General features: G+C 50.3%; 1 protein-coding gene across 4 annotated transcripts in view; it reads left to right on the forward strand.

Moving 5' to 3' along the window:
* Positions 1 to 20890, forward strand: part of TMEM150C (transmembrane protein 150C) — a 24201-nt gene continuing 3311 nt past the window's right edge. Inside the window, exons 1-9 of one of the 4 annotated variants that reach the window (XM_074823921.1) lie at positions 858 to 925; positions 1495 to 1625; positions 5602 to 5742; positions 12231 to 12315; positions 13368 to 13421; positions 13541 to 13573; positions 13676 to 13743; positions 16907 to 17034; positions 19429 to 19606. In XM_074823921.1, the coding sequence (XP_074680022.1) occupies positions 5736 to 5742; positions 12231 to 12315; positions 13368 to 13421; positions 13541 to 13573; positions 13676 to 13743; positions 16907 to 17034; positions 19429 to 19606 (553 nt within the window). In that variant the 5' untranslated portion in view covers positions 858 to 925; positions 1495 to 1625; positions 5602 to 5735. Of the gene's footprint in view, positions 68 to 138; positions 332 to 857; positions 926 to 1494; positions 1626 to 5601; positions 5743 to 12230; positions 12316 to 13367; positions 13422 to 13540; positions 13574 to 13675; positions 13744 to 16906; positions 17035 to 19428; positions 19607 to 20890 lie in introns of those variants that run through there. The other 3 variants (XM_074823922.1, XM_074823920.1, XM_074823923.1) reach the window with 3 other exon arrangements.

Below are 20890 nucleotides of genomic sequence, written 5' to 3' on the forward strand. Positions count from 1 at the left end.
CCGCCGCCCGCCCGCCGCTCGCCGCCGCCGGGGCCGGGGGCGGAGGCGCCGCCGGAGCCGCCCGCAGGTAGGAGCCGCCCCCGCTGGGAGCGCCAAACCCTCCGGCCCCTCCTGTCGCGCTGTCGCCGCCCTGTCGCACCGCCCTGCGACTCGTCGATCCCCCCCTTCCCCCCCCCCGCGCAGTCGCTTCCCTGCCCGGCCGCGGTCTGGGGCTCCGGGCCCCGTGGCGGCGTGCGGGGGGGCTGCGGGCGGCGGGCGCTGCCCCCTCCCCGAGGGCATCCCGCTCTCCCCGGGAGGAGCCGAGACCCCAGCGCCGCCCGATCCGCGGCAGGTAGGCACCGCGCTCGGCCCGGGGCCCGGCGGACCGAGCTCTGGGGGAGATGCCCCAGGCGGTCCTGCCGGCATCCTCCTGCCCCTCCGTGGTACCCTGGGGGGGCTGAGGGGTGCGATGGTGACAGAACTCGGTAGGGCCCTCTGCCAGACCGCTGCCGGCACCTCTGGGCACAGGGGCTGTGGGGTGGGACAGGTCCTGCCTTCCCCAGATGCTCTCAGGGTGCCTGGCATGCGGGTCCGGCTACATCCCCGGGAGGGCAAGAGCTTTCCAGAAAGGGCCCGCATTCGGCTCTGCTGGGGACCCTCAGGGAAGGAAGGGCAAGGTTCTGCCTCTGAGCCGAGCTGGGTGCTGATCTCCCGGGATGCTGACGGGGTCACTCGCGATCTCAGCCTTGGCTTTTTCTTACAGCAGCAGGCTTGTGCCAGACCTTTGGTTCAGAGCGCTCAGGCTGTAAAGGTTGGAGAAATTCTGAGCTAATCTTCCCTTCTGCTTTTTCATCTTCTCTTTTTAAACAAAGCTTCTCGGAAAAGTGACCTTAAGGACAATCTTCGGGTTGACCCAGCGCTGAGGGATCTGGTGGAGTTGAGAACGGTCAGGGTGAAGTTCATGGTTGGACTGGAGGATCTTCAAGGTCTTTCCCAACCGAGATGATTCTGGGATTCTGTGAATGTTCACACAGTCCTTACGCCATAACAATGTACACATGTATGCTTAATTATGAATAGCAACTCAATATGGAGGAGGGAAGCGTGTGAAAGGTATATCGCAGCACACTGACTGCCTCTTGTGTCTTGCTCAAATGGATAAAACTGCCTAAAAGAAGGGGACTTGATTCTTGGTGACTTTGTGTCTTTGGGTAGCAGGGTAAAGAATGGGGACTCATATTTGCTTGACAAACATCTGGCTCCTGTTTTCACTGTTGTACTGTTAAAAGTCAAATTATTTTCTTGTGCTGCTCCTCATGCCCAGCCATCAGCATTTTCTGAGCCAGGGCGGTGGAAGTCAGTGCAGTTGTTTCATTTCCCTTTTTAAGATTCCTTGTGCTGCAGTGTTTGCTTTTCAGATGCAGAGCAGGGATGTGTGCTTGTATGAACACCAACATTTTCGATTGTTTTTTCTTGGAAGAAACGCCATGTCCGCGATTTCCTCTCCTCCCCCAGCCATTTCTGAGCAGCCTGGGATCACAAGGTTGCGGTTTGGCCCAACAGAGACCCTTTAAGGTCCCAATCCTGCAGTCCAAGCTGAAACAATGAGCTCTGCAGGATAAGTGGGAGCGAAGAGGCAGAGAAAGGTATGTGGGAAATGAGAGAGATGATCTTAAGCAGTATATTGGGAGGAATAAACTGTGAGGGGGGAAGGCTGGCAGCTGAGGAGGCTGCTGCTGTGGTAGAAGGCTTGGACCAGGACTCTGAATGCACACTCCTCTGTGCCACCGATTTCCCGTGTGACCTCTCAGAGATCAGCTTACTGGCCCCGTTGTCTAAAATGGGAATAATGATATTTTTTGCTGTCTTGAGAAGACTTGCAAAGGTCTCTAGGTGCCTCGGTCCCCTCACCTTGGGTCCCCGCAGGTTGCAGAAGCAGTCACCTGAAAGTGGGATGAGAGGGGTGAAAGGGAAGCAAAGTGCCTTGGGAACAGGTGAAGAGAGAAGGGTGGAGTGAACAGTGGGAGGGCAGAAAGGACAAGAAGACTGATGAAGCTTCAAAAGCTATGAAAGCAGCTGTTAAAACAGCTATACCTTGCATGGTGTTTAACGCAAATTTTTAATGCTGAGGTTGCCTCTGGATGGTTGTGCCTGCAAGGGAGAGGTGCTTACTAGAGCAGCAGTCTCTCTGTCAGGTTGCTGTTTGCTCAGTGGAGAAGTGTTTGCCTTTGGCAGGCGTGCAGACCTGGCTCTCTCAGGGAGGGCTGGTCCCATGTGTGGGGCAGGAGGGAAGCCCCCTCTCCACCCTGCCTGCTACACAGAAAAGCAGAGGCCTCCTCCCCAGCACCCGGGAGCTGGTGAGCTGTGCTCCCCTGTGGAACAGGGGGCATGTTCTGCAAGTCTGGTGGGAGGGGAGGTTGGGGTGCTGCCTGGTGCTGGTAGGAGAATGTGAGAAACAGCAGGAAGGGAGAAAAAGCCCGGGGGACTTGCAATGGGGGGCAGGTGCTCAGCATCCTCCGCTCGATTTTCTGAGCTGGGGCAGATCCAGGTAGTTGGGGAGTGAACTTCTGCCCTCCTGGTCTGATTTCCTGCTCCCCATGAGGAATCGCTGTGTGGCTACCTGAGCCAGGAGAGCCAGTGGCCTGTCAGCTTTGGCACCACAGGACTGCGGGAGTGGATTTTGCCTGGTCAAGCCACTGGAGATGGCCACAGCTTTGCCAGGGAGAGCTTCCCCAGTGTGGTCTTGGCCCAGCTGAATGCTCTTAGAGGGTGGTTTAATGTGGTCTCTTGCACCACAGAAAAGTCTGTCTTTGAAAATACTTCAAAAAGGAGCAAAAGTTTTAAGCCCTCCAGATGTGATGGAGAGGCTGCTCACAGCAGGCTCGCAGGCTTTAACAGGAGGAGGCTGTTCCCTGGTCCCGTCTGTCCATTGTGTTGGTTTGCATGAAGTGAAATGCTGTGTGGTACCTTCCTCCTGTGGCTCACCTGAGCACCCTGCAAACAGCAATTTATGGTTGCAGCAGCCTGGGGGACTGGTAAATAAACAAGTAAGTTCCTCCAGAAGATGGAACGCTGGCAAGGCAGTGATGAACACCACAGAAATGCCTATGTACAGTTGCTTACCTTGTAATTGTCTCAGGAAAAATGATTTCCACAGGTCTAAACAAAGCTAAAAGACTGATATGATAGTTTGTACCCTTGACAATCTCCATGCCAGAGAGGGCTACCTTAGAGCAATGACGAAAGCCAAGTCATGAGTACTGAATGTCCATTCCTTGTAGCCTGTCATCTGGCCCATCATCTCATTGCTGCTTCTCTGGGGCTTTGGTGGTTAATAAGAGGGGAAAAGGACCTCAGTTTTCCACGTGAGTAGTGGAGGTGGCCTAAGTCCTCAGGCTGAAGAGGTTGGTGAGGCAAAAATGTCCCGAGAAAGCTCAGTGTGCTATACCACACTCCCTAAAAGCTCACGGGCCTTGCGTGTTTTCCCCATGGCTGACAGACTGCTCGGTATTTATGCTTCTGGTGATGGTGCCCACTGGTGTAACCGAAGGAAATGCTGCTTTGGGGCAGCGCACATCTCTTCAAAACTGTAGAGCTGCGAAGTGCAGTGAGAAAAGGAGCTTGTGCTTCCAAATAGTGAATAAAAGAGGGGTAGAAGGGACAAGAGAGGTGAAAGACGAGGTGAATGGGTGGGGAAAGCCCTGCTTACACTGCGTGGGAAGCTCTGTAGCTTGAGTGTAGGTTTTGTGTTTGTTGGGAAAAAAACTGCGGCAAGGTAGCAAAGGGAGGGAAACCTGGAACTGTTCTGGCCTTCCAGAGCAGGCACTCTGCCATCCATAACCAACAGAAGGAGACAATATAACCAGGAATAACTGCTCTGCAAAGTCTGCTCCTTTGGGCTTAATCTGTTTCCTTACCTTCAAAGCTATCTGTAAGTCAACGTGACATATCTGCCTCTTTCTTTGCCAGGTTTCACCTCCCTTGCCTGTTCTTTGCCACTCCCAACACTTACATTGTTTTCCCGATAAAGGGACAAACCTTTCGGGCAGGCTTCCTACCCCCTTCCGTTGTAATGTTTTTCTTGGCTTTGCTGCTTACGCACATTGGAAATGCTTGAAGGCATTCGTGGTTTTGGAACTGAGGAGCAAATAAAACAGCTCCGCAGACCTCTATCAGTCTATTAATACACTGTCACTATACCTTACGGGAGGAGAAACACCCACTATGCTCGTTGCTGGTTCAGGCCATGGTCATTAGGTTGGGGTGGTTAAGGTGGAGGATGATCACCGGACAGGCTGTCTGCGCAGTGCCTCAGACTTTCTGGGCTTTGCCAGAACATCAGCCTGCGTCTGTGTATTGCTTGCAGAGCAAGGAGATGGTTTCCGAGACTCTTTCCTCACAGCATAGCTGAAGCAGGGAGAGCTTTGCTGTCTTTTATTTTATGAGGAGAAAAACAGCCCTCGTAATTCTCCAGCAACTCTTCGCTTTTGGGGTTTGGCTGAGACTTGGGGGAAGTGCCATTCTCACAAGCATCCCAGACCAAAGGGTTGGCTGATTGTGGAAGGGGAAAATACGCCCTTGTGGCAATGGGATGGGACTCTGGGGCTGGGTCTGTGTTGAGACTCTCTGCTAGAGATGTCCCTTGCATCTCAGGAGAGGTCTGGCTGAAGTGGCCTCAGTCTTGAGCTCCTCTGCTCTTGGAGAGATGGTAACCCATCTGTTCTGGGGTGTGGGCAGTCCAATGCTCTCGCTGGGGGCTGGTTGCTGCCTGGCTCGCGCAGCTCCTGAGGTTGCGAGGAGCCAGGAGGGCTGAATCTTGCAATGGGTGCTCCCAAGCAGAATGGGGTCCTCGGGGCAAACAAGCACATAGCACCTGCTAAATGCTCACTGTGAGGGTTGCTCTAAGCCCTGGCTGCTCCCAGCTGGTTTCACTGCCTGCTGACCCAGCTCTTTTTCTCTGAACTGGATGTGTACCTTCTGCCTGACCCCGCTCCTGCCTCTGCCTGATCCCCCTCTGCCTACTGCAGGCTGAGGGCCATGACTGCCCAAGCCCTGCTTGGAGTACGAGTGGGACCTCATGGAAGTCACTGCGGGCCAATGTAGGTGCACAGATCAGAGCACAGCTGGTGCAGGGTCTGGAGCACAGGTCTGATGGGGAGCGGCTGAGGGAACTGGGTGGGTTTAGTCTGGAGAAGAGGAGACTGAGGGGAGACCTCATCGCCCTCTACAACTCCCTGAAAGGAGGGTGCAGAGAGGGGGGATGAGTCTCTTGACCCAAGGAACAAGCGCCAGGACAAGAGGGAATGGCCTCAGGCTGCACCAGGGCAGGGTCAGACTGACTCTTAGGAAGTATTTCTTTGCAGAAGGGGCTGTTGGGCGTTGGAATGGGCTGCCCAGGGCAGGGGGGGAGTCCCCATCCCTGGAGGGGTTGAAGAGTCAGGTTGACCCAGCGCTGAGGGATCTGGTGGAGTTGGGAACAGTCAGTGTGAGGTTCATGGTTGGACTGGAGGAGCTTCAAGGGCTTTTCCAACCGAGATGATTCTGTGATTCTGTGCTGTCAAAGCCCGCAAAATACCTCTTTGGTCCTAATGTGTCAAATTACATTATTTTTTCTTTTATAAGATCCAGGAACCTGGTCTTGAAGCAGGACGCGCCTCGTTTGTACAACGCCAAATGTGAGGAAGGCAGACACAGCCCAGAAGCTTTGACAGTCGACGTCTCTGGCCGTAACACAGCAGCTCAACACTGGTTCCTAAATGGCCTGTAAGTACTCATGTGCAATTGAGGGTGAAGGCTGTGCAGCAGCAGGAAGCAGCATACCAAGGGCACCCTTTGAAAGACAGTAGGGTGCAGAGGGGTGATGCTGGCCTCGGGACCCAGTGGTGCTGCAGGAGTATCTCTGGGTAGGACATGCTGTCGGTTGCATGATCTTCTTCCCAAGGCACTCAGAAAAGACTGAATACATATATATTTTTTTCCATATATATATTCATATATATATATATATGTATTTTTGCAGAACTGATAACAAATTAACTTTACACAATCCCAGGAGACAGCTTCCTGGGGAAACTTGGAGGGATGGTGTGGACAAGCAGATACTAATACTAATTTCTGCCCCTGTTTTTTGGTGACTAGAAGGTTTCATTCCTTTGGTGTGCTTCACCCATCTCTGTTAGGTTTGTGCTGGCCAGAGCATTTCGTTAGCATGCTGAATGCATTTACAGGCTGAAAGGAGACAAGAAACATGTACAGATGTTTCTGTGGATGAAAGCATTGACTCTCAACATCATTGTAGGGTTACCGAAGCATCTCCCACTTCCCCCACGTGCAACCTGGAGATGTCTTTACCTTTTCACATTCCTCTCTTATATAAATAAATGAAAATGGTGTTTCTGCACACCCTTGAGATGGTAGGTAGGTACCTGGAGCAAGAAGAGCATCATAGCCTGTTGAGGAAGGGGATGGCTTCTTTTCCTGTTACCCCACTATTTTGTTATGTATTTACAAATCTCTGGCGTGCCTTATCTCTCTGATTGTGCACTCAGGCTGGGAACCTTGAGATAAGCCTGAAAACACTCTGCTTTTTATGTTGGCCTTTGTGACTTGCAGGTGGCAGGTTGTGTAATGTGCTGGTTTGTATCAGCTCAGTTACAGTGATTAGGTATCAAGTGACTGTGGTTAGTTTTTCTTTTAAAAGTGACCGAGAGTTATAGTGGGCTCCCCTAAAAGACAAATTGTGGTTTTTTCTCCTTTGATTGTTGCTGACTGGCAGCAATTCTTTATGACTTGCCATATGTTTTGAACTGTGTCCTCCTTCTCCCAGTGCTTCTGGCTCTGTACTTATTCTCCGACGTGACTCGATGGCCTGGTGCTGTGAAACGCAGGAGCGTTGCTCTGGCTTATTATGCGGCTTGTGTATGGGCCCTTGAAATGCATCTGCATGCTCCAGTCTTAAAAAAGATGTACAACTCTGTTAACATGCTAATATTTTCCTTTCTTGCATTCATGTTATCTGGCAAAAGCAACTTCAGGAAGAGCCTGTAACTTTGTTTGGCAGATGAAATTAAGATGGCCACATTAAATGAACCTTGAGCAAGCAGCAGTATATATTACAGCAGTCTGCTGGAATTGAAGTGTGTACATTAGAGGAATGGGAGCTTAATTGGTTGAGAGGGTAGAGTGGGGCAATCGTAATAAAAGCAGAGCAAACAGCTGACAGTCTTAGTAGATTAGACATAAAAATGGGAATGGAGATAAGGGAGTAACCCACACCCTGTGGCAGTGCTACTGTGAAACCCTTTGCAGTTCTGAACCCTGAGCCATGGTAGCTGGTGGCAGGAGCACACCTTGATGGGGTTTTATGGTGCTGGTGTGAGACCGTGAGTCAAGGGAGTGGAAAACCACAGCGTGTGGTTTTGGGAAGGTGGGCTGACTCCAGCTGGGGTCAGCTGCAAAGCTGAAAACATGTTGTTACTAGCCTTGTGAATCCATTGCAGCGTGAGGGCTTTCTGTCGCTGAAGGCCTTCCTGTGCAAGCCTTAAAAATGGAAGGCAACCAGGTGTGTGCAATTATCAGCTGCCTCATGGATGCAGTGTGTTTATTTGGGAAAATAAGGGCCAGCGGAGATGGCTGCTGTCGCCAGGTGGAGTCGACTGCTTGAGTTTGGCATCACTGGTCACGGCAGTGGTACAGAACAGAGCTGTGGAGAGGAAGGTTGGCTTTATGTCATCCCTGTGGAGCAATTAGCTGTCAAAGAAATCATTTCTACATTTTCCACAGAGAATTTAGGTTATTGTTCCTATCACTCTTGCCATTTTATTTTGGGTAAGTCATTTGGGTTCCTTGTTCTCTTGTTCTGGCTGCTGCTGAAGTCTTAGGGTGCACAGAAGTTTCCCAGCTTGAAGGCACAAGCACTGGGGCCATCCCTGAAGAGGACAGGCTAACCTAGAGGCAGCTGCTGAGAGGGATATCTGCTGAACACTACAGCAAAGCTAGGCAGCCTCGCACATGCTTGGGGTTTCTCCTTTGGGAGGAAGTGAGGTTACATGTAATTTTGTTCCTGGCACCCAAATAACACAGCAGGGAGTAAATGAGGAATGTGCAGGAGCTGAGTCCTGGTTTTAAACCATCCTCTGCACACATGGGGATGCTGAAACATCTTCAAGCACGTGTGGGATGTGCCAATGGACAGCATTAAAAGGTGTTGCCATGTGGGGACTTTGGGGAAAGGGACCATTCTTTCCTGCTTTTGGTATTTCATGTGTCAGACACAGGCAGCTCACTCCTCCTGTGTGGGCTGGCAGGGGCCACCAACACTGCTGGTCCAGCCATTGCCCCCTGCTCTCATTCCAAGGGTGTGCTAGAGAGTACTTGCTCCTGCTGTCCCACACCCATGCCTCGGTGTGGAGCCTGTCAGAGGAAGGTGCACAGTGGCAACATCCTTTCCTGGTCAATTCTTGCTGCCTGCCCTGAGAGGCAAGCTGACACAGAGCTTCGCACCCTGTGAGGCTGGCCAGTCTGATGTGGGGTGCTTACAGAATCACAGAATCATCTCGGTTGGAAAAGCCCTTGAAGCTCCTCCAGTCCAACCATGAACCTCACACTGACCGTTCCCAACTCCACCAGATCCCTCAGCGCTGGGTCAACCTGACTCTTCAACCCTTCCAGGGATGGGGACTCCCCCCCTGCCCTGGGCAGCCCATTCCAACGCCCAACAACCCCTTCTGCAAAGAAATACTCCCTAAGAGCCAGTCTGACCCTGCCCTGGTGCAGCTTGAGGCCATTCCCTCTTGTCCTGGTGCTGGTTCCTTGGGTCAAGAGACTCATCCCCCCTCTCTGCACCCTCCTTTCAGGGAGTTGTAGAGGGCGATGAGGTCTCCCCTCAGCCTCCTCTTCTCCAGACTAAACTCCCCCAGTTCCCTCAGCCGCTCCCCATCAGACCTGTGCTCCAGACCCTGCACCAGCTTTGTTGCCCTTCTCTGGACACGCTCGAGTCATTCAATGGCCTTTTTGGAGTGAGGGGCCCAAAACTGAACACAGTCATTGAGGGGCAGCCTCACCAGTGCCGAGTCCAGGGGTAAGATCCCTTCCCTGTCCCTGCTGGCCACCCTATTGCTAATACAAGCCAGGATGCCATTGGCCTTCTTGGCCACCTGGGCACACTGCTGGCTCCTGTTCAGCCAGCTGTCAATCAACACCCCCAGGTCCCTCTCTGACTGGCAGCTTTACTTTCCAAAAGGTCCAGCCCTGGCTGCACTGAGCTCTGGTGAAGACCTGACCCCGTGCAGGTCGTTGTTGTACTCTGTGGGAGCATTGTCCTTCCTCCTCATTGTGAACCCAACCAGCCATGATGAGAGGTGTGCGGGAGCTATGTTCTCTAGGTGTTTCTTTTTATCCAGCTGAAATGAGCATGTTCCTCTGAACAATGGGCCTATCTTCCCATTGGGACACTGTACTCTAGCTGGTTGTTCATTTAATGTGCAGTGATTTTGGATGTCGTTTTCTGTTAGTGGTGGATAGAAGGGGACTCTGGCACAGTAAATATTAAACACAGGGCTGTTTTCCAAGGGAGCGAATCTGTAGCCATGTCACGCTGACTTTGATGAGGCTGGGCACCAGTCCTGCCCCGGCTCTGTTGCAGAGCTCAGCACAGAGTTATGGTTATCCTGACAGCATTTTCATATTTCCCCACCTCATCTGGGCCGGGAGTCCCCGTCCCTGTGTGCTGCCTCGCTGCTCTGCCTGGGGGAGAAGCCCAGTGCCACCTCCCTCTCTGCATGACAGACAATGCTGACACAGCTTGTGAAGGCTGCTCTTTCTTGGCTGGGCGACATGCCAGAAGGTGGAGGAGCTGTGGCAACCCCATTAATGAAGACAAGTGTTATGGCTAGTATTGCTTTTATTGTGTAAATGAATTCTTTATACCTTTCCAAAGGGGAAGGGTAAATAATAAGATCTGCCATCCCCTGACCTGAAAGAATTGTGTTACCTTGGCTTAGTCCAGCCACCACCAGAGAAAAGAGGAGAGTCAAGCACTGTGCAACTACCTTGCAGAGGACAGGAGGTGACATTACCTGCCTGCTTCCCTTCAACCAGGGCAGGAGCGGGTACCTCAGCTACAGCAGTGATCACTTGGGCACTGTGCTGCCAGGGCCTGGCAGGGACAGGCAGCTGCCACCTGGAAGCGGTCCCTGACATTGTTGGTATGGGTCTGCCAGCACCGGAGCCACGGCCAGCACCGGCTAAGGGATGCTGCTGCGTGTTGGTGAGCTGCAGGAGGAAAAGGCAAGGGCAGGGCTTCACAGAACAGTTGCAACCACTACAGCAGGGGCTGTGCGGGGAGCAGAGCCGTCAAACGCTTGGTGTCTCCTGTGCAGGAGGAATAGAGATGAGATGGGTGGGGAAATCTAGTCCACCCTCATTGACGATTTCTTCTGAAATACACCATGCTAAAGATCTGTATATGTGCTGGAGCTGACTGCCTTTTAAATTGACATACTTAATACGTAGATTGCTTCATGCTCCCTGTCTGTAGTTCTCTCTGCTCCCAGGTCAGGGAAGAGACCTTATCTGATTGCTTTTCTGTCTTTTAAGGTTTGCAGTTCAGCCTCGCTCAAGGCTGTCTGTACAGACAGCACCAAAGCAGAGCCTCGTGGTTTTGTGCAAGTGTGGCATGGCTCAGGGTACCGCCAGGGTGTTGTTTTGTACCCCTGCCAGGCGACGTGCAGGGAAGACAGGACAGCTGACCTGCAGAGGCACGTATGAGGCTGCTATGCCTTCTTGCAGGGTCTGGGGAGCCTCACCTCAATTCCTTCAGCCTCTGCCACAGGGTGGGAGTCAGTGGCTGGGGCCTCAAGCAGTGTCTGGCCACTGTTGCCTTCGGACCCCTCTTGTGGGATGGGTGAGCTGGGGGCTGGCTGTGACACAGTGAGGGTGCTTGCTCTGCTCTGTGGATCCTTACAGAGGAGGGAGAGCAGGGCAGCAGCCCAGAGAGACCATGGCTCCTGTGCTGCAGATGTAGGAAGGTCAGGGGAGCTGAGAGGAGGAGGATGACAACGTGAGTGCTTTCTTCTCTGGAGCAAAGGGAAGAGTCATTGCTTTAAGGATATAGATGAGGTGACTGAGCTGCAAATGCCAGCAGGCTCTAGTGAAAGGCCATCACAACCGAGCTGCCCTGTCCCGTAGGAACCTCCGTGACCCCAGGAAATGCTGCCCTGCAGCAGGCTGGAGGAGGCAGGAGGAGGAGGAGGCAGAGAGCAGGGGTGCAGGTGCCGCTGCCCTGGTGAAAGTAAGGCAGGTGCTGGAGCTGTGAGCCTCGTGTTGTTTGCACTCTGGGGCTCTCAGCTGCGCTGGCGCCTGGAGGAACATTTCTGGAGGAGGACAGAGCATGAGGAAATATTTGATCTGTTGTCAACGGACTCACGGGGAGACATAGGACTATCTCCAGAGCCCAGCAACACGGCAGCGTTTCTGAACTGTGTGTGTTACAGGAACAGCCCCAACATCTCAGATGCTCATCCAGCATGATCTTGCCTGGAGGACAAATGCTTCCTTAGGAGGTGGTGCACGCAGCATCCTTACACCCCGTGCAGGATCTCACAGTGCCTACACGTCAAGAGCTGATCCCGTTTGTAACGCCTCATCCTGACAGTACTCTGGGTGTGGGCACTTGAGCTGGGCTCTGCTCTGGGTGCGGCCGAATGCTATTTTTAGCTGATTGCTGCGGCCAGGATGGGAGATGGTTGTGTGCTTTGTGGAGAGGAGGAGACAGCCTGTGCATCCTTCTCCCTTAGTGCTGCAGGCTTTGCTGAGGCAGCATGTGTGGAATTGGTAATGATCCTGGGAAGGAGGCTACCTTGCTTTGTGCCTATGGGCAGGAGCAGGGAATTAGGGCTGCAGGTCTTGCGGTGTCACCTTGTGCAAAACGCTTGAGAAAAATACTTTGAAAACTGCTCAAATTCTGTAGGTATGTCTGAAGAGTCTCCCCCTCTACAACTCCAGGCTCTTTGTGCCTTGTTTTTTATTCACATTGTGGATGATGCTGCCTCTGTGCAGCAGCTTAACCCCTTATGCCAGTGATGACAGTATGAAAGGTTTGCAGCGCCTGCTGCCTGGCCATTAGGAGCTTGATCCTGGGGTGCTTCAGCACCTCTGTGTGAATGCTCTTCATGCTTTCGAAAGAGGGGGGCCGAGGCAGGTGGGTACCTCTGCCCTCTTTCTTTTGTTTTTACTTTGTTCTTTGTTTCTAGCAGGTATGGATGGGAAGAAATGCAGCGTGTGGATGTTTTTACCTCTTGTGTTTACCCTGTTTACATCAGCTGGATTATGGATAGTGTAAGTTATCTCTTGCTGGTTACTCGGGAGGGCAGGTTAGGCTGGGGAAGTTGGAAGTACCGCTGTGGTGTGGGCTGCATCTTAGTCCAGAGAGTCTTTTGGAGATGCTCTGTCCTTGAGTTACCGTGGGGCTGGGAAGGCACATGGTAGGGGCAGGGGCCAGTCCGTGCCAGTTCATGACTTGGAGGATCACATTTTTATCCCTGAGTTTATGCGCTCCCCAGGCCGAGTTTCTGACCTTGCCTTCTTCCTGGTACGTGTTACTGGGAGCTGCCTGAAAAGAGACAGACAAAAATGCAAAAATTCCCTTTCGTTACATTTTCTTCGAGTGACTCAGCAGAGCTCTTGGAGAAGCACTTAGGCCCTGTTTTGGGGTGCAGACTCAAAATCTGCAGCATCCAGCACCACACTGACAACCTGCCAGTGGTTTAATGCTGACACCTCACTTTCTCACTAAATTCTTACCAAAACGTACATGGGACATGCATTTCCCTGAGCTGGGCTTTCTCCAAGCATGCAGGCAGATGACTGCAGCATGAATTTTTGAGCAATAAATGTGTGATCAGCAGCCATGCTCAGCCTGAGAAGCAGTTATATTGTAGGATATGGCTTTGGCCATGGTCTGTGGATGTTGTTTCTCAGCAGCAGAGGCAGCTTAAGTCCTTTGTCTGACCCCTATTGCTTGTGGTTCTTCTTGTCCTATCCACTCTGTTTGTATTAGAACAGCTTTTGCAAAGGTGGGACCATGGTAAACCAGATGAATCAAATTATTCAGATTAAAAATTAAAATATTGCCCCAGTTGGTTATTTTTAAGGCAGCTCAATTCACTGACCCTGTCTGTCTACCTGACCATGCCACACAAAGGAAGGCAAATAGTTAGGCCGGGAAGTGAGCAAAACTGCCTGCTTGAGCAGAGAGAAACACAGGTTGCCTCCAGCAGATCCTGCCAGCGACCTTTGAGACACTTAATGCGTTGTTTGAGTGATACTTGGAATTGAAGCCAGGATGAGGTTTTACACCATTTTCATGTTTGTTTGGGTTTTTTTGACAGGTACTTTATAGCAGTGGAAGATAACAAAATTCTCCCACTAAATGTGCCAGATAGGTAAGAGCTGGTTGCAGGCTTTACGTTCAATCACTTGTTTCTTTAAAATAATAAAACGGTGAAAGCTAAATGGGAAAGAAACTCTTGAATCTTTATTCCTATGCATTTATGTCTCTTAGGACACCTGGTTCCAAAAGACCACCTTATATAAGGTAAGTGAATGCTTTTCTTCCAACTACTGTTCTGATTAATGGTTGTTATTTATGTGTCTTTGCCACCTCAGAGTTACAGTGATACACTTTATATTTTCCAAGTATTGCAGGTGATGCACCTCCTGCAAGCTGCGTGTTTAGCCAAGTCATGAACATGGCGGCATTTCTAGGTAGGAAACGTGAGGGGAATGTTTCTTTCTCTCTCATAATTTGTTTTAAGAAGTCACTGAAGCGTAAGTAATACCCCATACGTGTTGTTCTTGAATCTGATGGTGTGAAATCATTTAAACTGTGATTGCTGCTGATTAAGACAGTATTATTTTGTCTTCATTTGTAGAAAGATGGAATGAAGCTGGATGCATTTGAACTTTATTGGTTTCTGATTTATTCTCATGTTTTTAATTGTCTCATCTTAGCCTTGAATCTGTGTGACTCTTTTTCAATGTATGGTGGGATATATGCTGTAAATGTGAGATAATTGCATGGGAATATTGGCAAATGCAGCAACTGATTATGCAAAATATCATCTGTGCTGAAGTCCCCCTACCCCACCTTTTCCTAAACTCCATTACTAAACCTGTGGAAGTTTACTGGCATTTTGTCCAACTGTGGGCTGAGCGGATTCATGGTGTGCTGGATGAAGAACTGGCTGAAGAAGGGCAGGGTTCAAAGGGTTGTAGTGAATGGGGCTACATCTGGCTGGTGAGCAGTCACCAGTGGTGTTCCTCAGGGTTCAATTCTAGGGCCAGTGCTGTTCAATATATTTATCAACAGTCTGGATGCAGGAGTTGAATGCACCATTAGCAAGTTTGCTGATCATACCGAACTGGGAGGTGCTGTTGATGCTTTTGAGGGATGAGAGGCCTTGCAGCGGGATCTAGATTGATTTGGAGCATTGGGCAGTCATGAAATTTAACAAGCGCAAGTGCCGGATTCTGCACCTGGGATGGGGTAACGCTGGGCACAAGTATAAACTGGGAGAGGAGTGGCTGGAGGGCAGCCCTGCAGAAGGGCTCTGGGGGTGCTGGTTGGCAGCAGCTCAATAGCAGTCAGCAGTGTGTGCCCCGGCGGCCAGGAGGGCAAAGCACCTCCTGGGGTGCATCCAGCACAGCAGAACAACCGGGCAAGAGAGGCGTTCAGCGCTGGTGCGGCCTCACCCTGAATATTGTGTGCAGTTCTGGGCCCCATAATTTAAGAAGGATGTGAAGGTCCTTGAATGTGTCCAGAGGACAGCAAAGCTGGTGAAAGGGCTGGAAGGCGTGTCCTGTGGGGAGTGGCTGAGGACTTTTGGTTTGTGTAGTTCGGAAAAAAGGAGGCCAAGGGGCGATCTGAGGAGGAGAGGTGGAGAGGGAGGTGCTGAGCTCTTCACCCTGGTATCCAGGGATAGGACGTGTGGGAATGGTTCAAAGCTGCTCCAAGCGAGGTTTAGACTGGACATTAGGAAGCATTTCTTTACCAAGAGGGTGGTCAAACACTGAGACAGGCTTCCGAGAGAGGTGGTTGATGGCCCAAGCCTGTCAGTGTTCAAGAGGCATTTGGACAATGCCATTAACAATATGCTTTAACTTTTGGTCAGCCCTGAAGTGGTCAGACAGTTGGACTAGAGGATTGTTGTAGGTCCCTTCCAAATGAAATGATCCTATCCTATCCTATCCTATCCTATCCTATCCTATCCTATCCTATCCTATCCTATCCTATCCTATCCTATCCTATCCTATCCTATCCTATCCTATCCTATCCTATCCTATCCTATCCTATCTTAGCCTACCCTAGCCTAGCCTATCCTGCCCTGCCCTGCCCTAGCCTAGCCTAGCCTAGCCTAGCCTAGCCTAGCCTAGCCTGCCCTGCCCTATCCTATCCTATCCTATCCTATCCTATCCTATCCTATCCTATCCTATCCTATCCTATCCTATCTCTGTTTTGTGGATAAAGCCAAGCTTTCCTCTGCTGTATTGGGTGTTTCTGAGAACTGCTTTTAGCTCGTACCTCTGGCCACCTTAGTTGTGCCAAAGCTTTTGCTATAGTGGAAGAAAACTACAACAACCTGCTAGAAACATAGGCATTACCAAATGCTGAAAATTACATTGTTTTGCATGTAATGCTGAAAGGTGACCTTTTAATTCCCTTTTGTCATTCCCATCAGTGTTTTAGGAAAAGATCACATAATTGCAGGGTCCTGTCCTGTAGAAATAGAAATGAAAAAGTTCCTTCATGTGAGCTCAAGTAGTCACAGGGTGGCTGTCCCAAACAATTACCTGGGGATGGAAAACAGAAATTTTCTTTTTTGGGGGAACAAAATTCTCTTTTCTTCAAGGATTTGGAGTGGATTGATTCACTAAAGCAAATTGTGAGAGAGTAAATTCAAACATATTTTGCAGTTTGGATAAAAGTGGATATTTTTCACTTACAATGCCCTTATTTTTCTAAACAATGTTTTTGGTATTATACCAGGCATTTTGTGGAAAATATAGATCTGATTTGCTAATGCAGATCCATATGACCTGCATGCTATCAGTTTGGGCATAAGCATAAGAAGGTGTTCAGCAGCAACCAGCAAATTTCCCTGTTCAACTAAATTGCTTTTTAGTGGTCTGGTTTGAACCCCACCTTGAAGGCCAATTGATTCCCTAGGGAGGGCAAGAATATACGATGTGCATATCTCCTGTGGTTATGTTATATCATATGATATATATATATATATATCATGTATCATATAGCATAGCGCTTGGGATGATTGTAAGCTTGGAAGGACTGCTCTTCCAGTCTTTGCAGAAAATAGTGCAATATTTTGGCTCATGTTTGTGGCACCAGCAACTTGTTCCAGAGGAGGAGAAGAGGCAGCAGGCATTACGGTAAAAGCTGCAGAAATATTTTTGTGCTGTTCATACATTTTCTAACACAGGTAGGGTTTGACATACCTCCTCCAAGAGAGCTCAGTGCTCGTGAGTGGAGTGAAACTTGCTGCAAGCCCAGCTGCCACGATGTGAACGCATGGTGTGTATGTGATAGACTGTGTGCTGGGAGCTTCATGGGCAAATAGGAAGGTGCTCTTCTTTCCCACCAAAAATTTGCAACCCAGCTCCTAGACAAGGCATCATGAGAAGAGGGAGTGTGGGAGCTCAGTGTAACTGGATTAAAGAAAAATGCTTCCTGTGCTTACTCTCGTCGATGACTAAGTGGGAGGGAGCCATGCAGAAGTTCTAAGCTAGCCAGCCTGCAGTGAGCTCTCCCCTCTGGGTGGAAAGGGGGTGAGGGGTCCCTGAGCCCCTAGCCAGGTGGTTGCTGCAGCATGTTCTACCTAATGATGCACCTTGCATTCTGTTTTCTTCTCAGCGCTTGTTGTGGCTGTCCTGCGCTTCATTCAGCTGAAGCCCAAGGTGCTAAACCCTTGGCTGAATGTCAGCGGCCTGGTGGCATTATGCTTGGCCTCTTTTGGGATGACCCTACTTGGCAACTTTCAGGTACTGGACTCCAGGCTTGGACCACCGTGTCTCTGCTGTCAGGTTCCTGCTTTTCTAGCAGATCTGCTTAGGTCTTTGAACCACCTGTGATGTGAGCTCAGGAGATAACGCGTCTGGCTGTGCCCCAGCCCTCCTTGTACCTGCTCTGCCACTTCTATCTGCTGCTGCCGTGGTTCCAGTGACATGCTGAGATGAAGGGCCTCAATCATTTTTTGCATATTCCTAGCAGGATTTGCACCTGCGTGCTTACACTTGACCTGCCGAGAGACAGAGCCAGGAACCTACTGATTCTCTTGAGCCTCGGGGGTTGGCACAGATGGTCCTGGATAAAAGGATTGAGCTGGAAGTTCATGTACACATCTGTGTGAACAGATTTAGCAGACAATTCAGTGTCCTTCGTTTAAAACATATGTTGTTCAGATCTACCTCCTGCTTGTCCTCCGACTGGGCCCAAGAGGGATGCAGCAGAGGAGTGCCACGACTTCTCCTGATGGGACGGGTGCCTGGATGAGGTCCCTCCGATTCTCCATCTGTTCTGCAACATTATACAAACAAGAAACTTTTTTCAGTGTCACAACATTGCTCTGTAGGGTTGGGTGTCCACTGTGATCACGAGTGTGTCTGTTAGGCCTGCAGTGAAAATCAAGGCATTAGAGTCAGTGGCACTTGGGTTTTCCCATCCCTTTGCAGTCTCTGATGCTCTGTCTCTCACTGGGGTGCAAGTGATGACCCCCTATAATGGCAGGAACTGAGAAGGTCAGTGTAGGCTGGCTTCTTTCTTGGCTTTGTAGGCAAGGAGCTGCTTTTCCAATATAGACAAGGTACTTGTTTTGTAAAGGGTGAGCACCTGTTTGGGTTGTGGAGCAATTGCAGGAACTTTGTGTCCTTTACAGTTGGGGGTTTTTGTTGTTTTTTGTTTGTTTTTTTGTTTGGAGGTTTTGGTTTTTTTTGAATGAGGTATGAGGTAATTTGACTGTTTTGGACCTGGTCTTCTAACTCCAAGCAAAACACATTTTTTTTGAGTCTTGTTTTTTCATGAGAGCTTCCCAGCTAGGAAATATGAGGCTTTTGTAACAGCCTCGTCTAGGTGTGAGTATTGCTAGTACAGGGCAGGCACTAGGAAGTAGTTTCAACCTCTCCTTCCTTTGCTCCTCAAAGCAAATGCTTGTTATTTAGAAGTGGATACTTTGAATCATGCCTAGTTATAAATTCTGAGCCAATTATCCACTCCTTGTTAGTTACCTGTATCCTCGCTTAGATCTTTTGCCAAACCATGAAAGCATGGGGTAGTGAGACCATGCTTTTCCCTGCCTGCCTGCTAAACTGAATGTGGCATTAAATAGTATTTCTGGAAAATTACAGATTAACTGTATTAGAGGGACATTATGGCTGTGAGTCCCTTGCAGTGCAGGCTACCTTGAGAAAGGCAACTCAATCCCGTTTTTGCCTGTACTATGATTTGGACCTACCCTTGAAAAAAACCCTCAAGGTAGGGAGTGGAGAGGGGAGAGATCAATGGAGACACAGTAACTAGACTGTTACCTTGTAGATTGCATCTTGTTTGATGGGAATTGGTTAAATCACTGAACAGGAATCGGAGCTGCAGGGAGGAGTTACAGACTGCTGGTTTCTTTTCTAGAAAAGCCTGGGAGGCAGAGGGAAAAGGGAAATTGTTTGTCTTAAGTCTTGTCCATGCTGGGCTTTCTGGATGGATTTGCAGCCTCAAGGTTTCTTTGCAGATTCTTGCTCATTGAACCTGGCTACCCTTTTGCCTTGCAGGATTGCACAGTCCCTGAGCCCCGTGAGACAGGGCAGCCCAGGGAGCAGAGAAGCACTTGCACTCCAGAGAGGGGTCCGTATTGCCTCAGACCTCGAGGATGGGCAGAAGAGGGAACAGGCAGTCAAGCTTTTTGGTGGGAGAAACTTGCCAAACCAGGAGCATGTGTCTGTCTTTTGGCTTGCGCTAGCTCAGTGGAGGTGTCAGGGCTCTGGCAGCACTGCTCCATGAAGCTGGCACTGAAGGTTGCACAGCTTGCTTCCATTGGAGGGAGCCGTACCCAGCAGGTTGTCCTTGCCGGCCCTGGCCATCACATCGAGCCAGGAAAGGATTGATTTCTGAGCTCTGCGTTGGTGTGTCTTGTGAGGGAGGACAGTCCCCAAGCACCTGCATTTTCCACTGTGCTTGGGCTTTGGGCACGAGATCTGCTTGTCTGTGACAGCTGTCACTCACCTTGGTTATGTTACACCTTACACCTCTGCCAGAAGAAATGGTACAGCATTTCTGTCTCACACCCCAGTGATTCCCACTCTCTTCTATCCCACCCCAGCAGCAATCCAAGGTATAGCAGATAATTCCTGTTGCATCCAAACAATCACTGTTTTGTTTGTTCCTAGCTTTCCAGTGATGAAGAGATCCACAATGTGGGCACGTCGCTGACCTTTGGGTTTGGGACCTTGGCGTGCTGGATCCAGTCTGCCCTCACTCTCAAGATCAACCTGAAGAATGAGGGACGGAAAGTTGGGATTCCACGAGTCACCCTGTCAGCCAGCATCACCCTCTGCGTGGTGCTCTGTATCCTTTTGTCCTGCTCCTTGGGAAGCCAGGTATCATCCATGCCTGACACTCTCTGCAGCAGGGAACGCTGTCCTAGGATCTCAAAGCATTTAGAAATACAACTCAGCTTGTCTTCATGGCATGATCGTATGATTGGCTCATTTTGTGATCTGCCAGGATGCACTGCTTCACAGATGGGCTCACCTACTTCATAAATGTTTCTAAAACTTCTCAGTGGTATTCAAAGTGGTTGCAATATTGAATAGTATCTGTGTGGTTTAATGACACCACTGGTTACCTACACAGTAGCATTTAAGATTATGCAAAATATTGAGATAAAAGTTCTCAGGAGAACAAAGGAACAAAGGAAGAAATCGGGTTTCTGAAGTTGAGGAGATTTCAATGTGTTTGTTGAAATGCTCCAGGGTGCTACATCCAGCTCTGCCTTTTAAGACAGTTATTACAGTCAAGAGCTGATGGGTCATGTGAACTTCGAGTAAGACTAGGTACTTTACATATGGGATTTGGGCTGTGGGATCTGTGGTCACTCAGACTGGATGTCCATGTGCCTTTCTCTCCACCTCATGTCTGTCAGCCCCACTCCAGCCCTTCTGTTCACACCAGCGCTCTTGGTATTTAGGGTGGATCCATTCACTGCATGGCTGCATCAATGTTAGTGCTGGGGTAAGCAAGAGAGCAGGAATAATTGGCGAGGAATAAACTAATCCCCCTCTTCGGAGGGGGACTAAACAATTCTTTAGTCACTTGGCTGGTTTTGAACATTTCAGCCAGTGTCCAGTGGAATAACAGATTGGAGATGTATTGTCAGTCCCCTCTTAAGCTTCCCTGGAAAAATTTGTAGCTGAGCACAACGCTTTGGTGTACACAGTCCGGGAGTTTGCCCGGTTCTTGTGCTCCCCGCCTTGCCTTGCCACCAGCTCGTAGCTCCCGCAAGGTGTCTGGGGCAGGGCTGCCTGCGAGGAGCTGGGCCCGCTGAGCTCCTGCTGTGCTGCCACCTTTGGAGGTTTCTGCCCATCTGGAAGCAGGAGCAGCCGGGTAAGCCAGGGTGTAGCTGCTCCTGTAGTGACACGCTGGGTGCTCCCAGCCCAGTCTGCCCCAGCCTGCTGCTTGGCGCTGCTTGGGCCCTCTGTGAAGGGGAGCAGGCTGAGGCAGAAGTCCCATTCCCCTCCACCACCCCCCTCCCCAGCTTTGCAAAGGTTTGGGGCTGGCACCCCATCCCATGCAGCTTATGCATAACCCTTGCACTACAGGGAAAGTAGAAGATCCTTAAAGCCAGACACA

Source organism: Strix aluco, chromosome 4 (assembly GCF_031877795.1).
Source record: "Strix aluco isolate bStrAlu1 chromosome 4, bStrAlu1.hap1, whole genome shotgun sequence".
Taxonomy (NCBI): Eukaryota; Metazoa; Chordata; class Aves; order Strigiformes; family Strigidae; genus Strix; species Strix aluco.